Source organism: Syngnathus acus, chromosome 10 (genome assembly GCF_901709675.1).
Source record: "Syngnathus acus chromosome 10, fSynAcu1.2, whole genome shotgun sequence".
NCBI lineage: Eukaryota > Metazoa > Chordata > Actinopteri > Syngnathiformes > Syngnathidae > Syngnathus > Syngnathus acus.
The window spans coordinates 8,104,130-8,126,141 of NC_051095.1; the positions used below are offsets into that span (position 1 = coordinate 8,104,130).

At 41.2% G+C, this 22,012-nt stretch overlaps 2 protein-coding genes across 3 annotated transcripts; one reads left to right on the forward strand and one right to left on the reverse strand.

Annotated features, from left to right (window-relative positions):
- Window positions 1-6,057: 6,057 nt before the first annotated feature.
- Window positions 6,058-8,581, forward strand: gpr101 (G protein-coupled receptor 101). Its single transcript, XM_037262504.1, has one exon. It carries the CDS (start codon window positions 7,221-7,223, stop codon window positions 8,547-8,549), a length of 1,329 nt encoding a protein of 442 aa, XP_037118399.1. The 5' UTR covers window positions 6,058-7,220; the 3' UTR covers window positions 8,550-8,581.
- Window positions 8,582-11,133: 2,552 nt separating this feature from the next.
- LOC119128840 (transmembrane 9 superfamily member 2) lies at window positions 11,134-21,873 on the reverse strand. 2 transcript variants are annotated; one of them, XM_037261659.1, is made up of 18 exons: window positions 21,553-21,873; window positions 20,542-20,609; window positions 20,368-20,461; window positions 20,126-20,253; window positions 19,891-20,020; window positions 19,608-19,735; window positions 18,428-18,542; window positions 18,270-18,349; window positions 18,077-18,182; window positions 17,597-17,647; window positions 17,146-17,278; window positions 16,528-16,647; window positions 16,394-16,451; window positions 16,145-16,304; window positions 15,372-15,523; window positions 15,167-15,278; window positions 14,050-14,221; window positions 11,134-12,123 (listed from the first exon to the last, which is right to left on the reverse strand). In XM_037261659.1, the coding sequence occupies exons 1-18, from the start codon at window positions 21,688-21,690 to the stop codon at window positions 12,056-12,058; spliced, it is 2,013 nt and encodes a 670-aa protein (XP_037117554.1). In that variant the 5' UTR covers window positions 21,691-21,873; the 3' UTR covers window positions 11,134-12,055. The 2 variants fall into 2 exon arrangements, with proteins under 2 accessions (XP_037117554.1, XP_037117555.1); XM_037261660.1 differs by lacking the exon at window positions 17,597-17,647.
- Between the last annotated feature and the right edge of the window lie 139 nt (window positions 21,874-22,012).

Sequence of the window (22,012 nt, forward strand, 5' to 3'; positions counted from 1 at the left end):
AGGGCTGAAAAGAAGGAGAACGCGCTTCAGTCAAAGCAGCTAAACGGCGGCGAATTAAGATGTTGCAGCGTGGAAACGAGGCAGTTATGCATACATAACGTGGCGAGGCCGGGCCGGGTGACCCCCCGCTGGGCGCAGGCATGACAAAGCCCCTCTAACTGCAATACCTCGGGGACAGCTAATGATTAATTAGCTTGTGTCATTAAGTGAGGCAAATGTCAGCAGAGCTTCCTGGGGAAGCTGTCATAGCAGGTGGAGGATTGCGCAAGTTTACCCCCCTCAGGTACATGCTGGTGTGGGCGGGGAGTGGGGAAGTTTCTGGATGTTAAGGCAAACTATGACATCTAGCGGCCAAATATAAAACTACACAGAGGTTGGAAATACAATAGTTTCTCTGATCACTGTGCCACAAACAAAAATGTCCATTTTCTTAACACCTCGTCCTCACGATGCAATTTGATGAGTAATTTACAATGAATGCAACTTCCCAGAAATATTACAGATATTAACATACATACTATAACATACTTTAAAAAACGATGTCAGCTTTCCAACATAAAGGTTCATCCATTTTGAGCGTCTCTAAACTGAACCTTGAGCCACTAAATGAAAACAATATTTCATTTAATTTGGTGTGATTTAATGAATATTCAAAATGTAAATGAACTTCCCTGTAAATGTGTATTAAAACATGCTAATATTCATGTATATATTAGTTAGGTTCTCCATATGTACATTATACACAAACACACAATATTGCGTGTCTCTGATCCCTGATCAACAAAGTAGTTGATAATTGAATATATATTAGAATATACTAATTTGTTTAAAATACTAAATTGTCACATTTGTCATATAAAACCCACCAATATTTAATATGAAAAAATACTATTTCTAAAATTATGAATTCATTTGCAACATACAAGTCTCCTCAATAAATTTAATTGAAAAAGTTTATTAAATGATAAGACACTCCCATAAATATAAATTAACAATTTTAATCATTTAAAAACACCGCCAACGACTTTCGTCACATTTCCAAGGTATAAACAACCACATAAATGGAATTAATTTGAAAAAAATCTAACAAATATGATATTGAGGTTGACCTCTAACTTTTTCTAGAGGGCACAACCTCCCACCTACGCCAGTACACACACACGCACACACACTCTTTACATATTAGCCTATCTGTATGCACGTACGATTTATTTGCATAAAGCAGCAAGCAGAGGCGGACTTTGCTTACCAAAGCAGTTTCAACGAGCATTCCCACTTGATCCAGTTTCACTCCCGATTTAAGAAAACGCCAAAGAAGCCATTTCGACTCATGCATAGTACACACACTTTGATTATGAGCACTTCCAGTTAGTCAGCATCAAATATTGGCCTCCTCTAAAAACCATGGCACACGCAAGTGAGAAGGCCTCTGGCTTCAACCTCGCTAAAAACACACACGCACACACAACCTCGCTAAAAACACACACATACACGTTCATATTTGTGTTAATTCACTTCTGCAAGCAAACACTCTCATAGACATGTACCACGTACAAAAGCACACCTGTCAGGGCCTTTCCACTATGTGAGCAAAAAGCAAAGAAGTCTAAACCCCCCCTTAACACACACACACACACACACACTATACGCTGTATGTGGTACATCCCATGTCTGCTATATTAAAGCAAATCCATTCAGCGCCCGCTTTCCCATCTGAAATAAAGGAATGAGCAATTTTCACATTAGGCGAGCGAGGACACATGCAGTTTCTCTCTCTGTGGACATAATGAATGGGCTCAGATTGCGAGGGGGGGGGGAAGCAAGGGAGGGGGGCAGTTGGAGGGTGGCTGCAGTTTAATCTGCCTTTGATGGTGAATGGTTTGGGTTCCACAATTCACCAATAAATTCTGCGCTAATGCATGCAGATGGTTTGGCAAAAAGCTGCGAAAAACTTGGCTTTTTATTTACAGCGGATCATAAAATGTCAACACACCCCTGTTCTAATGTCAAGTTTTTGTGCTATAAATCCATTAATAATTTGACTTGGAACTTGTACAATTCAATTGAAACAAAGTGAATTTTGTTCAGAATAGTCACATTAAAGTTTACGTTAAAGCAAATCAGCACACACCAACAAAGTTCAGATGTTTTACTGGGCTTTTCCTGACATTCTTTTTTTGCTTCATTTACTTAGTAACAGTTATTTGGGTCCTTTAACATAATAGGTGCTTTTATACAATGACTTAGGTAAAGTTGCAGTCACTTAGTTAAAGTTACTTATGCTTTGATTGGATCACAACACATTTCACATTTGAAAGAATTAAACTAGCCAAAGGAAGCCATGCATGAATGTTTGCAATGTTAATTAATTTTCACATCCCAGACTAGTGAATATAAAGTACGATGGATGTCACATACAATAAAACAGTCGGTACTTGCCAGAAATTGCGGCAGCTCCTTCGAAATTATTTCTGGCCTCTCGGCAGCCTGTTGTCTCTCCACTTGATGATGCCTTCCACACTAGGCTCCATTGTATATTTAAATTGTACGCTTTTCCTGACTGATACTTTTGACAAGTGAGATTTCTCTGATACCGAAGACGTCTGCTGTAGGATGGTCCAAACAAAGTTCAACCCAACCAGGTGAACTTGATTTAGGGGTTGATCAGAGGAGGTCAAAATGGGGGCAGGTCTACGATGACTTCTATTTAACATCAGTTTGAACACAATTGCCAAATCTTCAACACAACCTGTCCTCACATTTGCTGTACATGGGACATGGATGATTTTTATGTCAAATAAAAACGGAGTCCTCTGCTAAACTAAGGAGCCTCCCGATTGTGTTCAGTCCACCGACATGTGACGTTTGTTGGAAAAAGGCAAGGGCGGGTTTGGGGGGTCAGTCAAATAGAATGACTGAATTAAAGTGGTAAGGAGTGCTCTCTCTTTGGGAGCATAACATGCCTTCTATGTCCTAAAATAATTAGATTGAGGCCTTGTGTGCTGGAGTGTCTGCTCAGAAAAAAAAAGAAATGACCTCGGTGGTGAATGGAAGCTTCACGTTTAGAAAGAAAGAAAGAAAACAACACTCTATTTCTTTACACTTGAGGTTTGTTGTCTTTTGTAGTGAGAATAGCCATTCAGCATTTGCTTCCATGCAGCTGTGCCTCCTCTTTGTGGTCTTTGCCGTGAATGCAGAGAGGGAATGTGTCAGTCAGAGGCAGGTAGCCCTCATTGCAAGTTAATCTCCCAAAAGAAGCTTGTTAAAAAAAAAAAAGTACTTTTAAATTCTTGAAAGCACTCTTCTCTCACCTCCTTTGTCAGTTTGAGTGCACGGCCGGCGACAATGGCGGCCAAGCGTGGCGGGGTAATCACCTTTCTGGGGGGAAAACACTGGTAATTACTTCTAAACTGTTTGGGCTCGGGAGACAACTGCTATTGTGCTGGGAAATGAAAGGCTGACGCTTGCACTCAATCTGTTTGTTTACAAAGATTTCTCCTTTGCTGCATGCACCGCCATCATTTGCACGTATGAACGTGTGCGCGTGCGCTTGTTTGTGTGTGCACGAGCTTGACCCATTTCTCATTCAGAGACAGGAGGCCATCGACCATAAGGAAAGGGTTCTGTTTTCAGGTCAAGTTCATTTCTTTTACTGGTGCTCCTTAAGCCAGTCAATGCCATTCTCTGTGCACATCAGACATTGAAAACTTAGTTTATAGACTCCTACTAAAATTCTACTACTCAAAACTATCAATGAAGCCTCAAGCTCATTCAATGTTTTTGGATTTATGAGAAGCCAAAATCGATATTACGATGAAGTCTCAAACAATTGACCAGCTCTGAGATGCACCATGGGAAAATGGGATGAATCAATTATCGGAAATTTATTCTAAATATCGGAATTACTATCGTCCAGAGAAAAAAAAATAGGGCTAGCAGGGCAAGTTAATGCATTAATTTTGCATCAACTTGGTAATTTATTAATGGCACTAATTATTTTATCGCGCATTAACTCGTCTTGTATTATTTCTTTTATTGTGAAATTCTCTTGCTTGTGGCTGCGGTGCTCACTGGAACCGGAAAAGAAAGTATAGTGGTGGATAAAAAGCAATCATGATTGTGTTGACATTATTATTATTGGTAATAGTAGCAATGGTAGTAGTCATCGTAGTCATTCATAGTGAACATTTTAGTTCACTGCTGATTGTCAAAAGTCTTAGCCCAACAAATCCTTTGACACTTTCATTTATATGACTATTCATTAAAATAAGTAGTGTGCTATACACTCATTTTGAATTTGGGGGGATTTTGTGTATAATTTGATTCATCATGATTAATCGCAAACACCTCATGCAACTAATCACGATCTAAAATTGTAATCGTTGCCCAGCCCTAAAAAACTATAACATTAATAGTGTGAATATATTTGAATCCCTTTCTTCAAACCCTAATTTGAAACCCTAACCCTGGCTAGAAGCCTAAATTTGAAACCCTACTCATCCTGGCAAGAAACTACTTGTAGAAACCCATCATCTGAAAATGGAGCATCATCGTTTTTTCATTTTGGCATATGAATAGACACACAAGCAACAATGCATGTCATTTGAATTAAAATGATGCTTTTGTGGACTAGTGGCGCTTACGCAATGTGAGTGCAGTGGTGGGCCCTCCTTCTGTCCTGTGTTTCATTGTGTTGACCAATAGGTGTCAGTGAGTGGCAGGAAATGAGGAATGCTACGCTTGTGTTTGTATGAGCCAGTTAAATAAGAGCATTTATGCGTCAGGTCCCTTTGAAGCATGCAACTAGTCCCCATAATAGAGCAGAAGACCAGGACTGGCTCCTTTGTACATGTCATTTGCAATCTGAATCCATCACATCAAAAGCCCTTTCTGATGGACTTGAGATAAAACAACTCATTACAACGTGTAGTTTAGTGATGGCACAACATGTCAATTAGAGTTGGACTGGAAATGATAAATGAATACTGATTAATAGAAACGCTTTGGTTTTCTTGTTTTGTTTGGTTTTTTGGACACGTTTTTATTTATTTTGGTACACTGAATATATCCAATTTGCGCTGTGTGATATTAAAAACACTTTCCGGGCATGCTTTGAGCTTCAAAGCCACTTTAATTGGAGCACAAAATGGACTAAAAGAGAATAATATCACCCATACTGACAGTACAAATACAAGTATAGACTCGTATAAGCTTTAAAAATGATGCAAATAAGTTTTCTTTCTTACTGAATAATTGGACAGTCAATTAAGATTAAATGTCAATGGTGCAGCTACCATAGGTTTAATAAATAAAATGCCTAAAAAATCTCAGAGAGAAAAAAATAGATATGTAAATAGAAGGGTCATCTCTGCACATATATACTGCAGGTCTGCTTACCTTTTGGCTTTATAATGGTTAGACTTTAAGATTAAAGATGACAAATAACTACTATTTACATAAATGTACGATTGTCTATGTGTTATTTCAAAAATTTGGTTCCACTTCTGGAATGACCCATACAGATGTTGCTTTTGTCAAATAATGAGCATAACAAAGAGCAAAAATAAACCCTAAGGAGTATGACGTGTCCAATATGAAGTGTCAGACATTGTGTAAAGCGTACTAGCACACACCAAAAGGAGGGGGTGGATGCTGGATGATGAGGGGGGGGGCTGGTGACAAATTTCCAGCGGGTCCTCGCATCATGCAGGTGTCCTCGCTTGTGGATGTGTGACACCTCGGCGACACGAGCGGACCGTTAAGTCGGCAAAGCGGATCCGATCTTAAATATTTGATGAGGCGTGAAATCCGAAAGAGGAAGGATGTGCTCGTCTGGATGAGAGACCCCCCGCAGCGGTGAAGATGTGCGGCATCTGCTCGCTGCCATCGACCGGAGCTCCGAAATGGAGGCGTGGGGGGTTGGAAAGAGGAGATTGTGGAGAGGGGGTGGGGGGGGGCGTAATGATGAGAACCGAGCCACCGAGCCCGAACCGACTGCTCCGCTGTCATTTTTGAGGGGATAAAGACGTCCCTGTTGTCCGCTCCTGTCCATACGTGTGCGCCGCTGATACTGCGGCGGCCGCTGTTGCCGCTGCTGCAGATGTGAGCTACAAGAAGGCCCTTTACATCTGGATGCTGCAACATGGACTCTTGTTACATCAAATGGATGAAGATTGCTGAAGTCAAAGAACATTTTTTTTATACTGCGGGTTCCTGCTGACGGAGAAAAGAGGCGGGATCAGCCTGGGCACGTTATCTGTCAATCACTGGAGTAACGACACACCAAAGTGGAGTTTAAGGCATCAAGTCAAAACATGCAGTTTTAAATATGGACGAAAACCAAGTGAAAATGTTTTCTTTTGTGAATGTTGTTGTGGATATGAGCTACAAAAGGGCCGTGGCATTTGGATGATACACAATGGATTATTTTTTACATCCTATGGATCGAAATTATTGCCCTGATATTCAAACATCATTTTTTAATGCTGTTGATTTTGAGTGAGAAAGTGGCGGGATCCCCCTGGGCTAATTACCTGTCAATAATCAGAGTGAAGTCCAGATATTCATATTTTAGCGCAGTTTTGAGGACCAAAATGTATTATGTGAATATTTGCTACAATACTTTTGCATTTGGACCTCATCCTGAGATGATGGACTAATTTCTCATTTTATTGAACTGCTATTCATACATATTTTTTACACTTAGACGATTCCCGTTTGCTCTCTAAACAGTGTGAAAACGCCAAAATACGAATGCCAGCCCTGCCGGCGATGTGAATGATCAGAAATCTTATTTTGAATACGTTCTTGGATGTTGGCTTTACAGTAATGCGTAAGCATCAACATTGTGTCATCGTTTTGGCTGTGATGTATTTGTGCTATTGGACGTTAGTGTTTCCTCAGATCGTTGCATCGGCTCTATGGAAGCAATGACACGGTCAAATTGGAATGTTCCTGTTTCCAGGATTGTTGTCATGGAAGCCAACAGTCATTTTCTGTGACCTCAATTGAAAAAAAGGGTCTGGAAGGAGCATTCAGGTCTTCAGTGAACCTATTTTGGCCTGTGAGAAGAAGTGTCTGAAGATGCAAACGGCGAATCCAAAAAGCTTCGTGGAATCCAAAATCCTTTTACGATTGCCTGGACGCAAACTGTCTCCCTTGTTAATCACGATGAACTTACTGGGCCTGAGAGGACGCCGCAGGCTGTCAGAGTGAAGCCGATGATGCCGAGTTCTCAGGCACCCGCCCTTGGCCCCAATGTAACCGAGGCCCCCTGGGATTCGGGTTACGACTATCCCGGCGGAGATCCGGTGTGGGGCTCGTTGGCCAACAGCATACTCAAGATCGCGCTCATATCTGTGATTGTGTGCGTGTCCTTGTTTGGGAATGTAGTGGTTCTGCTGGTTTTCCAGAGGAAGCCTCAACTCCTACACGTAGCCAACCGCTTCGTCCTCAACCTCCTGTTGGCCGATCTTCTCCAGACTGTGTTGGTCATGCCCTTTGCCATCGCGGCCACCGTGCCAGGGGTTTGGCCCCTGGATGCCCGACTGTGTCAGGCGCTGGTGGTGCTCATGCATCTCTTTGCGTTTGCTGGCGTCAACACTATCATTGTTGTCTCCGTGGACCGCTACCTGGCCATCATCCATCCTCTGTCCTACCCCACCCGGATGACACCTCATTTGGGCACCAACCTAATCATCTGCACCTGGGTGCTCAGCATCGTGCAGAGCACACCGCCGTTGTACGGCTGGGGCGCCATCGACTTCAACCACCATCACAAGATGTGCTCGGTGGTGTGGTCCTACAGCCTGTCCTACTCGGTGGTTGTAGCCACCTTCTCCTTCTGGCTCCCTGTTCTCGTCATGCTCGGATGCTACTGGATGGTGTTCCGGGCTGCTCGGAGACAGAACGCCCTGGTGCACCCTATACAGACGCGATCCTATTCCCAGCCCTGCCCTCAGGACTTCCCAGGACAGACCGGCTCGCCGCCCCAACAGGCCAGTTCACCTGACGGCCCTGCACCAGCCAAGGTGTACCCAGCTCGTGTGAGGCACAGACGCTTCCACTACCACTGCAAGGCCGCACGTGTCGTCTTTGTGATCATGGCGTCTTATATTCTCAGCATGGGCCCCTACAGCGTACTGAACACCATATCCATGAGCGCCAGAGCAGACGTACCCACCTGGCTGTCCTCTTTGGCCTTGGTGCTCTTCTTCCTCCAGTGCTGCCTGCACCCATACATTTATGGATACATGCACCGTAGCGTGAGGAAGGAATTCCTCGCCTTGCTCTGCGGGACGTTCTGCAAGCAGGGAGCGAGCTCGGCCGCTGAGAACTGCCTCACCACGGCGGGGGAGGGCCGCGCCGGGGCGCACCCTCACCTGCCCAGCCTGGCCGCCAGGGTCTTTCCAATGCAGACATGGGAGGAGTGTACCACGTCATCCTCGCCCACCTTTGAGAGAAGGTCAAGGGACAGCCGCAAGGAGACCACCACAACCAGCGTCAGCTCGGATCGGGAGCCCGCCGTCCACCGCGAGCAGAGTACTTAAAGACGGCACATGGGGGCTGGAACTTTAGAACTATACTCACAAAACGTTAAAGGGGAAGTCAACCCCAAACTATGTTCTGCGCAGCCAAACTAGTCAAAACACAGTGTTGTGATCAATGTTGAGATGTAAATGAAACACGGAAAATCTACTTGTTTTTATCCATCTCAAGGGCTCAGCTTTAGAAAACTGGTGAGCCGTGATTGGTTGTGACCTGACATCTGGCAACTGTGATGTTATTTTTTTCAATTGACAGCTAGTGGCAAAATGGCCGCCCGCTGAGATGGATAAAAAATGAGGTGGATTTTTATGCTCAACTCGTATTTCACAAGCGCAATATTTATCAGAAGGCCGCATTTAGACTCGTGGGGGCACATACAACACATTATTGTAAAGACAATTTGGGGGTTGATTTCCTCTTTAGGGATATTTAGCCTACAGATGAAATTTGAGGTTGAACTTAAAATGGATGACACAAAACACCCCTCTAGCTCGGTTTCGAGGTTCACTACTTTTTTGTATGCTATTTTATTCTGACTCTTGTTTATATTGGGTGCAACTTTATTATCAACCACTTGATGTCTCTCTATTTATTTATTTTGAGACAATGATAATTTGAAAAATGAAGAACAAAACAGGAAGTATCAGCATAGCCTAGATTTTTTGGGGGGAGATTATTTAATGTCATGCACTGAAATCCTGCTTTTTACCCCGACAGAAATGCAGAAAGTTAATTTTACAATGTACGTCTTTGGGCATGATCCATTCATCCAATTTTTTTTATTTGGCAGAGAAGCCCAGACTTCCCTCACCCCCATGAGATGATGAATGTGTTTGTTTGGGGAAAAAGAGATTTGTTACTTTAAACACTGAGGGACTTGTACACTGGTACATTGTGCAATATTTTTGTGTTTTCCATTGCTCTTGGTCTCTCTTAATATATTAATATATTTTAAAATATGTTTGTATTGTTTTAAAAGTATGTTTAATGACCTTCGAACAAATGAAGTTCTGTAAATGCTATTATAACAGGCCTAGGATGTATTTAAATAGGGAATTTCTGTCCAAGACTCTGGACAAAATGTAAATATATGCTGTTGTTTAGTAAATTATATTGGAGGTTTTATATCTTGAGGTCATCCCGCTCGTCAATCTGTCGTGGTAAATATTTTAGTGAGAGCGAGCGTTGCCTCCAGTCAGTCGATTCAGGGTGTTTTGGATACAGCAATGTCTGTCTGTGTTTAGAATAAATCTGGTTGAGCGAGTGAAGAATTTCCCATCATTGCAATACCAACAGAAGGTGTTTCATTGTGCCTATCAATTCACACAAGGGACAATATCTATCTATTAAATGAAGGCTTCTCATAATTCATTTTATAACTCTAGCACAAAAAGGGGTTCCTTCCTTATGTGACACATAGAATACTTGATCCATTTTTTAACAAGCCCCAAATTTAAATGTTCTTTTTTTAAACCATCACGACGAATATGTTTATGACACTGACAACACTTGCTGTCAATCAACATAATAGTATTGTGTTCCATCTGAGTGCCAGTGAGGTAACAAATGTGACACTTTAAAGATCTCCATCCTTATTTCAAGAATTCCGAAGGCTTATTGAGGTCAATGCATGTTTTGTGCCCTTTATGGCAGTTGATTGTGAATGTGTGTCAGTTTGTTAGCTGTCTCCTCCCAACCTGTTGCACTCATACTGACTTCAGTATTAGCAAGCCCAACCTTATTCTTAATGTGAAGGTTGAGCTTGATACATTTTGATTGTTGGGAGACAACCGATGAGCAGTTACTGATACAAGCCTTATTTTTTAGTTAGCTGCTCATTCAGAATTTCATTGTACACTTGTACATTTGACCAACGACATACGGTTGATTTTTAGTGTGATTTAAGAGGTGAAGTCAATCCCATAATTTTCTATTCAGTAATGTTGTGTGTACCTCCACTAGTCTCAACATGGCATTCTGATTAATATTGCATTAGTGGAACATGAGTTAAACAGCAAAATTCACCCATTTTTATCCACCTCAGGAGGCGGCCATTTTGTCACTTACTGTCGACTGAAAATGACATCACACTTGCCATGGCTGCACAGAATATATTACAAAGAAAACTTCAGGATTGACTTCCCTTTTAATTATGTATTTTGTGATTTTGTATTCCGTCTAGTAGGTTATCATCAGAAGGTCTGTTGATTTGGTTATATACATGGTGTAGTGATGTGTGGTTTTATATACAAAATAATTTAAAAAACTATATATATTTCCATGGCCTTGTTTCTGAGTAAAGGATATTGTGGAAAACAAAGCACCCGGTTGCATAAATGATTCCTACATTAACTCAAATACTGTAATAAGTTATTTGAAGACAAAAAAAATGTCTACAGCAACGGTGCCCAAAATATGTCACGTGAGAGTATCTGATCCACTTCTCAAAACAAATGCTCAGACTCACTGGTATTAAAAAAAATCCCTAATAAATTTAACAATCCACAAATGCTCATAGATGTGCAGTTGTTCAACTATTTGATGTAATTTGGCGAGTCACCAAAGCATGGGAGCAAGAATCGGAGCTGAGCGATGAAATTTGCCTTCATTTCCAAACCAGAGTGAAAACAATACATAATCCATGTTTGCGTATACATTCAAGAGGCTTGTACAAAGTGTGACATTGTATTAACTATATATTTGCAAAACATATCACCGTGTGTGACGACCCCCCCGCCCACACACACACACACACATACATCCTTCCTCATTCCTGTTGAAGCAAACAGTGTCTGAAACAAAAGCAATTAAATCAGTGAATTCACAGACGCTTCTGATTTGAATGAAATAAAACAATTTGGAATTTTAAAAAAATCCTCCATTTTGGAACATGCTGCCAAAATCTACGACGTCTGGCGCTCTCCGCCTTTTCTTCAACGCAATCGTATAAATACAAGAGAAAAGGACATGGATCAGCAACAATGTCAGTGTTTTTATATGCTTTCTCAACTACAATACAGGCTGATATAGTTCAGGATTTAAAGCCCTAAAACAAGAACAGAAAGTCATGAGCATTCTTTCCTTCGTTCTGTCTATACAATATATGTACAAGCATTTTTTTCTGCCATCATTGCAGTAAACAACCAAAAAAAAGACCCAAAACATTTAACAGGGGAATAGAAAAATCAAGACATTTGCATTTTCCTCACAAATCAATGTTTTTTTTTTTTTAATCCCACAAAAAGAAAATACTCACAATGAGATCCCCTGTCCGTTTAAAATGGTGTCGCTCTGAATATTAGCAGTGAAAGAGAGAACGCTGCAAAGCAAACTACAGAAGGGCAGAGGTTTTTAAAGCACAAAAAGAGGACGGACTTGGCTCTCGGGGGTTTTCTTAGTGATGAATGATGGTCTCACTTCTGGTCCGTTCATACATGTTACCGTCACATGGACAGCCACAACAGTCTCTTAATATCTCCTTCTCGCGCCCCCCCCCCCCCTCTGTCCTCTAGTCCACCTTGACCACGCTGTAGATCTTATTTACAAACCAGAAGCAAGCAAAGAAGCCGATTGTTCCTGAGAAAGAAAAACAGCAGCAATGAGCACATCAATTTTAAAGAGTTGAAAATCTGATGGGTTTTTTAGACACTAACAAGCAAAAATAGGTCGGATAAATTTGAGTAGGCCTGTTTACAAAAACAAATTGGCCATTGCAATGCTTTGGTACCCTGAAATTAACATCACAGGCATCTTGTGTGTTAATAATTGTCACAAAAATGTGAGGTGTTTACTGTGCAAACTTTGTGAGACGCCTACTGTGAGACACTGACTATCTAAAACCTTTGCTCCTTTACAGCTAAAAAAGATAACCATGTGACAAATCCACACGACACTATCATTTAAGTCCTTTTTTACTCTTTCACTAACATTAAGATGCTAGTCCAAACGTGACTTACAGTGAACTCAAACATGAGGACGGGATAAAAACCACCAAAATAGACATTGGAAATGGTGAAGATTAGTATTATTGACTTACAAAGTGGAAGCATGGAGGAAACGCGATAATGTTTTGGCTCGGATTATTCCCCAGCGATAATATTTTGACATCTTGTCCCCCTTTGCGGCTCTGTCTTAGGATAATGTCAACGGCGCTAACTTTTTTTTTTTTTCTTCAATATAAATCTGGCCCAATGGTGACACTAGTGCAGATTGTCTTTCTCCATGTGACATGTTGTGGAGACACATTAAAATGTCATTGTGTTGCAAAGAGGAATGTGCGCAACCGTTATCTATGATCATGCGTGTTCATTTTAGCACAGTAGTTATTGTAAACGTGTCAATTAGTACACTGACCTGTGTCCCCAGAGTCAAGTAAACAGCACAAATAAGTCACGGGCGCAAACAAGCCCTATTTTGTTATTATCATTATTTCAAGATTAATCCGACAAGACAGGATGTTCTTCATTTGTCAGGATCCAAAGACTGCTAAAAAAAAAATAATCATCCCACAAGGACTATCTTGACCACATAATTTTCACAAACTTTTGGGGTTCACGATTTTTTTGCCTAGGGCCCCCTCATTATCTCAATACCAATTAAACACAGTTCATATGTGGATACCTCAATGCAAAAGTTTACTATTTTCGTGGAAAAATATTTAAATTCATAAAAATATATTCTGGAAAATATGTCCTTGCACTCAAAATAATAGTTATTCATTTGGAGATTAGCATAATGATACGTCACAATTGCTTCATAAATTTGAACAGGTGTATTATGTTATCTTTTAGGGCGGCATGGTGTTGCTCTGGTTACCACGTCCGCCTCACAGTTAGGAGGGTGTGGGTTCAAATTCCTGTGTGGAGTTTGCATGTTCTCCCCGTGCCTGTGTGGGCACTCCGGTTTCCTCCCACATTTCAAAACATGCTTGGTCGGCCAATTGAGCACTCCAAATTGCCCCGGGGTGTGAGTGCGAATGCGCATGGTTGTTTGTCAGCACGCCCGCGACCCCAGTGGGGACAAGCGGTTTTATTGGTGAATTGGTCCCCACATGGAGGTAGCACAATCATTTATGGCAAATTATTTTGCGGACCCCCAAGGCTACAGCTATGTAACCACATCAACACAAAATGGTGGATTGGAGTCGAGCCGGCGAGACAAGAGTCAATCAAAAGTGAGCATTATTGTCTGAGAAAAAACAAGATTGTTTTCGATGACTAGTGGGTTGTAAATGTTAACACAATCGCAAGTAAATGAGCTTTTATCAGCAATGATGCAATAAAGACCAAACAATACATTGCACAAGAGCTCAGACTACTCCTGGTGTTATATTTCTTTAAGACCAGGGTGTGTTGAAACCAAATATACTCCCCCCTCCCACTTGGACATTTGACAAACATTCTGCTGTGAAATGACATCAGGCATGCCATGAGAAATGATCCCATTTGGCTTAGTAGTACTAGAACAATAGTTTCCTGGGTGGCAAGACGATAAGTGGCTCACCTGTGAAAAGGAAGAAGATGAGGACCATGATCATGGTGTATCCAAAGTAGAGGAAGGTGCTGGCCGCGCCGATAATTTGAAGCTTGGAGAAGAAATAGTGCACGGCGTATATGAACAGATAGACTGCAGTGAAGCCGCTGGTCAGGAAGGAACGCCACCACCAGTGGTAGTCCTGCACACGAGTGACACAAACACGTCAAGTCAGAAAAGCTGAATACTCGCCAAGATATTGTTTTGCACACAGTTTGAGTATTTACGACATGTAATTTTTCCGCCTTACATGGGTTGATTAAAATTCATTTTTCCCCCCCGTTCTTATTTTGTGGATCTCAATGGATTGCCTATCAATGATGCAATTTTAAAAAAAAAATTAAGTAATTTTAGATTGTTTTTCAAATTGTTAAATGTATTCATTGTAAATTATAAAACACAAATGACAATTTTAACATTTAGTATTAGGTTATTTTTTTAAAAATAAAAAAATCGGATATTTTTATTTTGCTTATTTTGTGATGGATGAAATTGGGAAATTATTTATAAACTTGCTTTAAATGCAAAATACAAATTAATATTTCATTCTTTAAAGGACACATTAAAAATATATTTTTTAAATAAAGCATTGAGTCACAACTGCTCAATAAACTGCATTAATATTAGTTTTTCGCAGAGCATATTGAATATTATATGCCTATTCCAATATCTATTTCTAGAACATCATTGCTGGCTTTGTTAGCACACCTATGGTGTTTTGCTTTTGCATCGTTTGTTCGCATTAAGCGAACCAACTTTGGTTTGACAATGTTTTGTGATTCCACTAAACATGCAATTCTTTGTTTTACACAAATTCCAACTGAGCAAAAATAAACAACTTGAAGCCTCTTTTTTGAAGACTTGTTTGCAATCTGCCAAACTGTAGCTGGTTTTGTAGTTTGCTGGCACCATCTAGTGCTCGTAAATTACATTTTTCTGCTCGAAGTATAATTGCAAAAACTCTTCAAGCACTGCAACCAAGTCTTGGTTGTATTATTTCACATCCGTTGCGAGGGATAGGGGGGTGCCCATACAACAAAAACTTAATTTCCAAATAGAAATGATAACATGTTAACATTGCTTGTACCTCAGCACATAAGTGGAAGTAGCAGAGCAGAATGGTGGCCTCGGAGCATGTGATGAGCAGAATGATGAACACCAGAAACAGGAAGCCGAACATGTAGTACATCTGGTGCGACCTAACCAGAGTGACACATTTCACACCGAGCTCATTTTCCAATGTGGCGAGTTGACTGCAGGTCAGGGTGAGGAATTATGATGTGCACACTTACCAAATGCTATTGAGAATGAAGAAGAGCTGGATGAAGATGCAGCCGAAGGGCAGGATGCCACCCATGACGATGCCTGGGATGGGCTTTGTGAAGAACGACTGCTCAGGAATTTGACGCGGGATTTGATTTGTTCTCACTGGTTGCTCAATTGCCTGTGTAGGTGCCAGAATATATATAAAAAATAAAAAAAAAGAGCGGTTAATAAAGATCATTCTGGATATCTGAATGGTATGAAGATTGTAAAATTCAAAATTGGAAGAAAATCCAAGAAACACTGGCAGAGTTCAATAAAATTTTGGAGGAAGCATCAAAGCTTTCTTTTTTTTTCTTTTTATTTGGCAACGCAACAAACGGTATGATCTAGACTCCTCAGCATGTCAAGGTGAGTAATGATAATGCATCCGATCTCTTCAGCACTGCAACTTTTTCTGTGCATTCACGACATGGCAATGTGCCCCAGTGCGCAACAACAAACCATATTGTCTGTTTTTTCTTGAAACAGGCTTGTTTCGTACTAAGCCTTTCTTTTCATGACAGGTTTTGAAAAAGACATGACTGAGGAGTGGCCAACATATCTTTTACGTTTCCCCTAAAGCTGTCATGGGGCTAAGCCCAGGGCAATGACAGCAAAAAAGGCCAATATTGGTTAACTTCGATTTTGAACTCGAATATGATTTATTCTTTTAGTCACCCCCTTCTAAAAGAAATTGAACCGGTGCGCCAGAGTTTGTGTTTGACCCTTAGAGGACCTCTGTATTTGCCGTGATACGTACAGGCTTCTTGAATCCAAAGTAGGCACCGATGAAGGTGAGTGGCACAGAAATTCCAAACCACAGGGCCAGGATGGCCACCAGGGTCCCAAAGGGGATGGCTGCCGAGGAGCCCTCCACCCAGAGAATCAGGTTCATTAGGAAGAAGTCGGCAAACACGATACTATAGAACAGGGGGAGATGAAGGAATGATGATAACACAAGGAAAAAAATGAGTGAAACATAGGAGCCATTTCAGGTGCAGGAACGAACCCGGGGCACAGGAGCGCTGTCAACAGGACGTTTGTTTTCCACTTCTCTCCTCCAAATGCTGAAATAACAACAGGACATGGCAATGAGATGGGGCGCAGTTTCACTTGTCAAAAGCTTCTTGTCACAAGTCTTACTTTTGTAGAGGCGTGCCGAAACGTAGCCAGCGGGGGTACCCAGCAGAACCCAGAGGACCACAGCGCACGTCATGAGTGCGCCCCTGTTGGCTGGGGAGAGGAAGCCCAGGCAGGCCAGGACTACAGAGGAAGAACTATCTGTCAATAGTCTTAATTGCACCATTCACAGCAACAAGTAATATAATTTCAAAACCTTTTCAGATATTAATGTGACCTATAACACGTGCAAGTCCACTATAAGCTGTCTTTGTAAAAGGGAGTAAAGATTTCCTATTTTGGAACCTGATCTGTTACTCGTTAAAGAACTACTTTTGCACCACCATCATAGTGCCATAGAACTACATTAAAGTGAATTGAGCTAAATTTAGACAAAGTAGCACTTTGCCATGTGTGCTATCTTGGTGCCAGGGAACTACAACGCAATGTTTTTAGTGCCTTAGTTTTTTTTTTGTATACAATAACCACGCAGGTGTTTTAAAACCACAACAATTAGACCACCCCAAATAAAATCATGCAACCAGCTCACACAGAAAGGTCTCATGTTTGACTTCTAGTTTGCCTTTCTAGTTATACCCGTTTTCCTCATGAAATCATTCCTAATCTTTTGTGTGATCTTACACAGAGTGATGAAAGTCATGATGAAGATCTGTGTGCCCTGTCCGAGGAAAATGGAAAGCAGCATTCCTTTCCTGGGTGGGCGGAAAACATCGCCGTGCACCTGCTTCCAGCCAGACTCCTCCTGCGCGTCTTCCTGTAGAAAAGGAAGTGAGACGGAAAATCAATCGATCGCTCCACACACGTGCGCCGGAAAACTTGAGTTTAAACAGCCACCACGCAGTGAGTTGTACCTGGCGGCTCAAAGCTTGCCAGCAAAGCCACAAAAGGTGAACACTGAGCGAGAGCTGTAAAATTTGGTGTGCTTCCACTCCAATCCGTATCATCTTTGTGACTATCCAGTTATACTCACACCACATTTTACATTCCTCTCTCACATATATGCTTGTGTTTCAATCTAACCCAAACACCTGATTGGAGGACCACAACAATGTTTGCTTTTCAGCAGGCTTACATAAAAGGGAGTGGATTTCGGCTTGGTCGGTGGAAACTTGACCAAGTCGCCCTGTGAAATGTGACAACACGTTCAGGTCTCAAAACATTACACACTGTACTATTCACTGAGAACCAGGGGGAAAAACCTCCACCTTCAAGGATGAGTTGATATAAAATTGTAGGTTTCAGGAAACCAATTTAAAGGCTACCAGTGATTTCAAAGGCATTTTAAAAATGTAACGCGTCTTTTGCTTTCATAGTTGTTAAAAAAAGATCATGACATCACACCTACTAAGAAATACTTTTATCAAATTGAAGCCGCCAGAAGGTTCCGCCTTTATCCGTCTACGCCATTTATACCAAAGCCAGCAAATATTGCAGGGCCATTCGCAGCAACTGCGAGCACTTGTCTAAAGTATGCCTTCAGGAGTCAGCCATTTTGTGTACGCCTCTGTTGAGCCTTTTGTAATGATCATGTCCATGTTGATGTTGCCCATACCTGGTCGACCTGGTTGTATCTGGCAATGTCCTTGTGCAGCGTCCTGAGCATGATCATGGCCACCATGCCGGACAGGAAGAGCACAATGACTAAGGAGTTCATGATGCTAATGGCCAACACATACAAATAAGAGGGGGAGTTAGCAACTGCTTACACAATTGAATAAATGTGAATATGAAACTCGCGCTCGTACCTAAACCATTGGATGTTTGTGTGCGGCATAGAAACCAGGATGTAGTCCCACCTGGAAGCCCACTTGATCATGTTGTTTTGCTGTAAAAGGGGGTGAAATATTACATTATAGTTATCGTGTATTATACATGTATTATCCACGTTAATACAAAGACTTACCTCAAATGTGACAGAGTAGGTGTAAACGATGGACACGTCATTCTCAAACTGGCTCGCCACCGCCATTGGAGCAGTGCCTTCGCAGTTCGGGTTCTTCGCATCTGCATGGTTGATACTATTGTGGAAGGGGGGACGACAAAATGTATCTGAATATATTCCTACTAGGGATGCACCGAAAATTCGGCCACCGAAAATTTTCGGCCGAAAATGACCCAAAAGTGCATTTTCGGTTTTTGGCCGAAAGACCTAAATCACCGAAACAACACGGCCGAAACTTGTGATGACGTGAGCAAACAGCGCAAACAGCGCAACCAGCACGCGGGAAAACGGGATAAGAGCCAGCATGTCTGCGGTGTGGACTGATTTCACTATCTCAGAGAAAGACCCACGGATAGCGATTTGCAAAACATGCAATGCTGAAATTTCAAGAGGGGGTGCATCTGCAAAAAGTTTCTCCACGTCGGGTTTAATTCATCACCTGAAATCCAAACATCCCGATCGCCATTCTGAATATGAGAAGAAGGCGACACAGAAAAGGAAACTGACACCGAGCACGCCCACTCCGTCTGTGGCGGATGTTTTTATAAGAGAACATATTTCATTTTACAGTCTTTCAGCAGGCCAGTCAGTTATAAGCCTGTAAATTATTATTTAATGTACACATGAGTGGGGTCAAGTTAAACATTTTATTTTTATTTTATTTTTGAATTTTAATTTATATTCTGCATTGTTGTAATGTCAGTGCTAAATAAATATTTTCATACTTTTGTAACTGGTTTATTGCAATGCCTTGATTTTAGTGAGGTTAGTACACATGTAGCCATAAATGCTGTGGTTCTAATAACTGACATAATCATTTCTTTCGGTGTTTCGGTTTTCGGCCTTGGTTTCCTCATTTTTGGTTTTCGGTTTCGGCCAAGAATTTTTATTTCGGTGCATCCCTAATTCCTACTTATCTGTACTATGGTTTACCCATTTGCAATGACCACTAGGAATTTAAAAATACTTTTAATAACTTGAGTATCAAAATTGTACAATGAATATTATTATGTGGTGGCAATTGTTTTTTTTCTGAAGATTATTTTATATTGTTTCCTAAAGTATAAATTTCAGAGTTCTGCTTAATTGTTCCAAATGGATTGCACGTGCCCTTTACGGTTCCAGTGTATATCCAGTTTACCTCTTGGGCTCCAGCGTGGCAGCAACGAGCCGAGATCCTGTCCACCCGTCAGCAGCTCCGTTGTGGTAAAAGATCTTTATGTCAACGTGGTTGAAAACATAAAATGTCTTTGGCTTGTTGAACTCGGCCTGAAAAAATAACAAAAAGGTTATAAACAACAAAATGCAATTTCTGAATTAGAAATTTGAAAGAACTTTAAGACACAGCGTCAAAAAAATACTCTTTGATGCCATGTTTGTATAGCCATTAAAACACAATTTTAGAAATAGTAGTCGCAGCTTACATTAATAACACAAGCATCCTTAGGTCGGCCATCTGAAGTAACAAGGCAACCAATGGGGAACCCAGGGTTGCAGTATTTTTGGTTGTCTTCGACATCATAGCACCACGTGACAGGCATATTGTCGATGATCCTGAAACAACAGCAAGCGGCACTCAAATACCAAACATTTTTTTTTATCACCTCAAGTATGCAAACAATATCCAGATAAGCTCGGCTAAACTGTGACCAAACAAACCAGTGGTGCTGATAGTTGAGCTGCATTCCCATTTTGATAAAATCCAGTCGGGCAGCATCCTCTTGGCTGTCCTTCTTGTACGTTTTGGTGCAAACCGCTTTGCATTTCACATTTTCATTAAATTTAAACTGCAAAAAGAGGGGACGGCAGTCACATTCAATCAACATTTTTTTTGTAATGAGACAAGTAGCAACAAAAGTAAGCAACAAAAAATTACACACACATTCTCAGGTGACACTCACCTTGTACGGCGAGGACTCGATACGTTCGCCGAACAACACCTGCCCCAGATTCTCCGAAGGCCTCATTTCCTTATCATCCTTGCAAAAGTCAAATCTTTAACAAACACATCACATATGATTGGGACAGGGGCACTTGGAAAGTGTGCACTCAAAAGTACAGAAAGGGTCACTTACACGTCATATTCATAAGGCAGGACGGACTCCACAGAGTCCAGGCGATTGACAAACAGCTGTATCTGTGTCTGCAGGCAAAGCAAAAACGTGACAATAAGCTGTTATGAAATATCATATTAATGGACAAGATCAGGTTGCCAAACTGCTCTTTAAAGGCAACAGGCCATGCACATAAGTACTTTCTTCAATTTAAGGGACAGGCGTAAATGTACTCTCACTAGACTATCTCATTGGACTAATTGAACTAGTCAAAGTAATTTGAAACAATAATTCATTTGTTTTAATTTGTTCTTTCTGTATTTGCTTTGTTTTCATCTTAAAAACTCTGAAGAATGTCTCAAAACGTTTTGCCCCACAGACCACCACAAAAGGTATTGAGGTTTTAGTCCTGAAAGGTATATTTTCACCCACTGACATTATGTGGCGTTCAATTGCACTTGAATATAGGGTTAAGAACTGAAAAAATCGCATGTATCTAAATACAACTGATCTGCACGTTGATGAGAATCACTCAATTACGTATTCCTATGCTCAATTTCAAAGATGAACTGCAATGTTTGCTGTGATGTTTGTTCCTGACCTCGACATCGTTAGAAATGCCCCAAATAAGACTTTGATATGTAAACAAATATACGATATATTTAATATAAATTGGAATTGGTTCGATTACTTTTGTAGCTGGTACTGTCAACACTTTCAATAAGGTAGCTCTTTAGATGATTTTACATACGGCTTGTCATCAGTTCGGCTTATGTGCGAACAACTTCAAGGCTTGACAACGTCACTGAAAAGCAGTTGGGGGAAAAGTGCAAAAAAAAAAAAAAAAAAAAAACTAGCACCGAGGGGCACAACAATGCTCATGCTGTTTTCCAACCGATAGTCGGGGCCTTAAAAACTGCTAACGTTAGCTAGCAACGTAAACATTAACACCAATGGAGATCAAAAGCAGCCGATTCGGCTGAAAATCCACGACATCGTTAACTAAACGAAAGCATGATAAATTCTTCCTACCTGGCAATCTTCACTTCCTTTACCGTCCTCGCAAAAACTAACTGGAGCTAAACCCGGAAGATAGAACGCCAAACACGGGCAGAAATCTGAAACTAGAAAAAAAAGCAGCCAATAACCAAACTCTATCCGCAGTCTCATTGTAGGTGCGAGTCGTTAAATTCTACGCTTGTGTCAAATGTGGATATTTCTTATCCGGGGAAAAAGCTGTGCTCGCGGAACAAGGATAGCTGCTTCTTGATCTAGCTCCGAGTCGAAAAGCAGGAAAGCTAGCAAAGGCTACGTTTCACTTGTCTGTACCACATCGACGCGGGTGATTGGATCGCCAGCGTCTCTTTATGACGTTCACTTATATGACTGGCCGGAAGACAGTATGATGACGTTTTAAGAGTGGTTAGTCTGTAAATACACGACCGAATTTCGCGAAGTAAACTATTACCAATGATTTCTGACAGCCTGATTT

Coding starts and splice junctions, on each gene's coding strand:
- gpr101 (XM_037262504.1), top strand. CDS start 7,221: ATGATGCCGAGTTCTCAGGCACCCGCCCTTGGCCCCAATGTAACCGAG.
- LOC119128840 (XM_037261659.1), bottom strand. CDS start 21,690: ATGAGACTGCGGATAGAGTTTGGTTATTGGCTGCTTTTTTTTCTAGTT. Junction 19,736..19,890: donor AGGATGCTTGTGTTATTAAT/GTAAGCTGCGAC, acceptor TTATTTTTTCAG/GCCGAGTTCAACAAGCCAAA. Junction 18,350..18,427: donor CCTACTCTGTCACATTTGAG/GTAAGTCTTTGT, acceptor CCCCTTTTACAG/CAAAACAACATGATCAAGTG.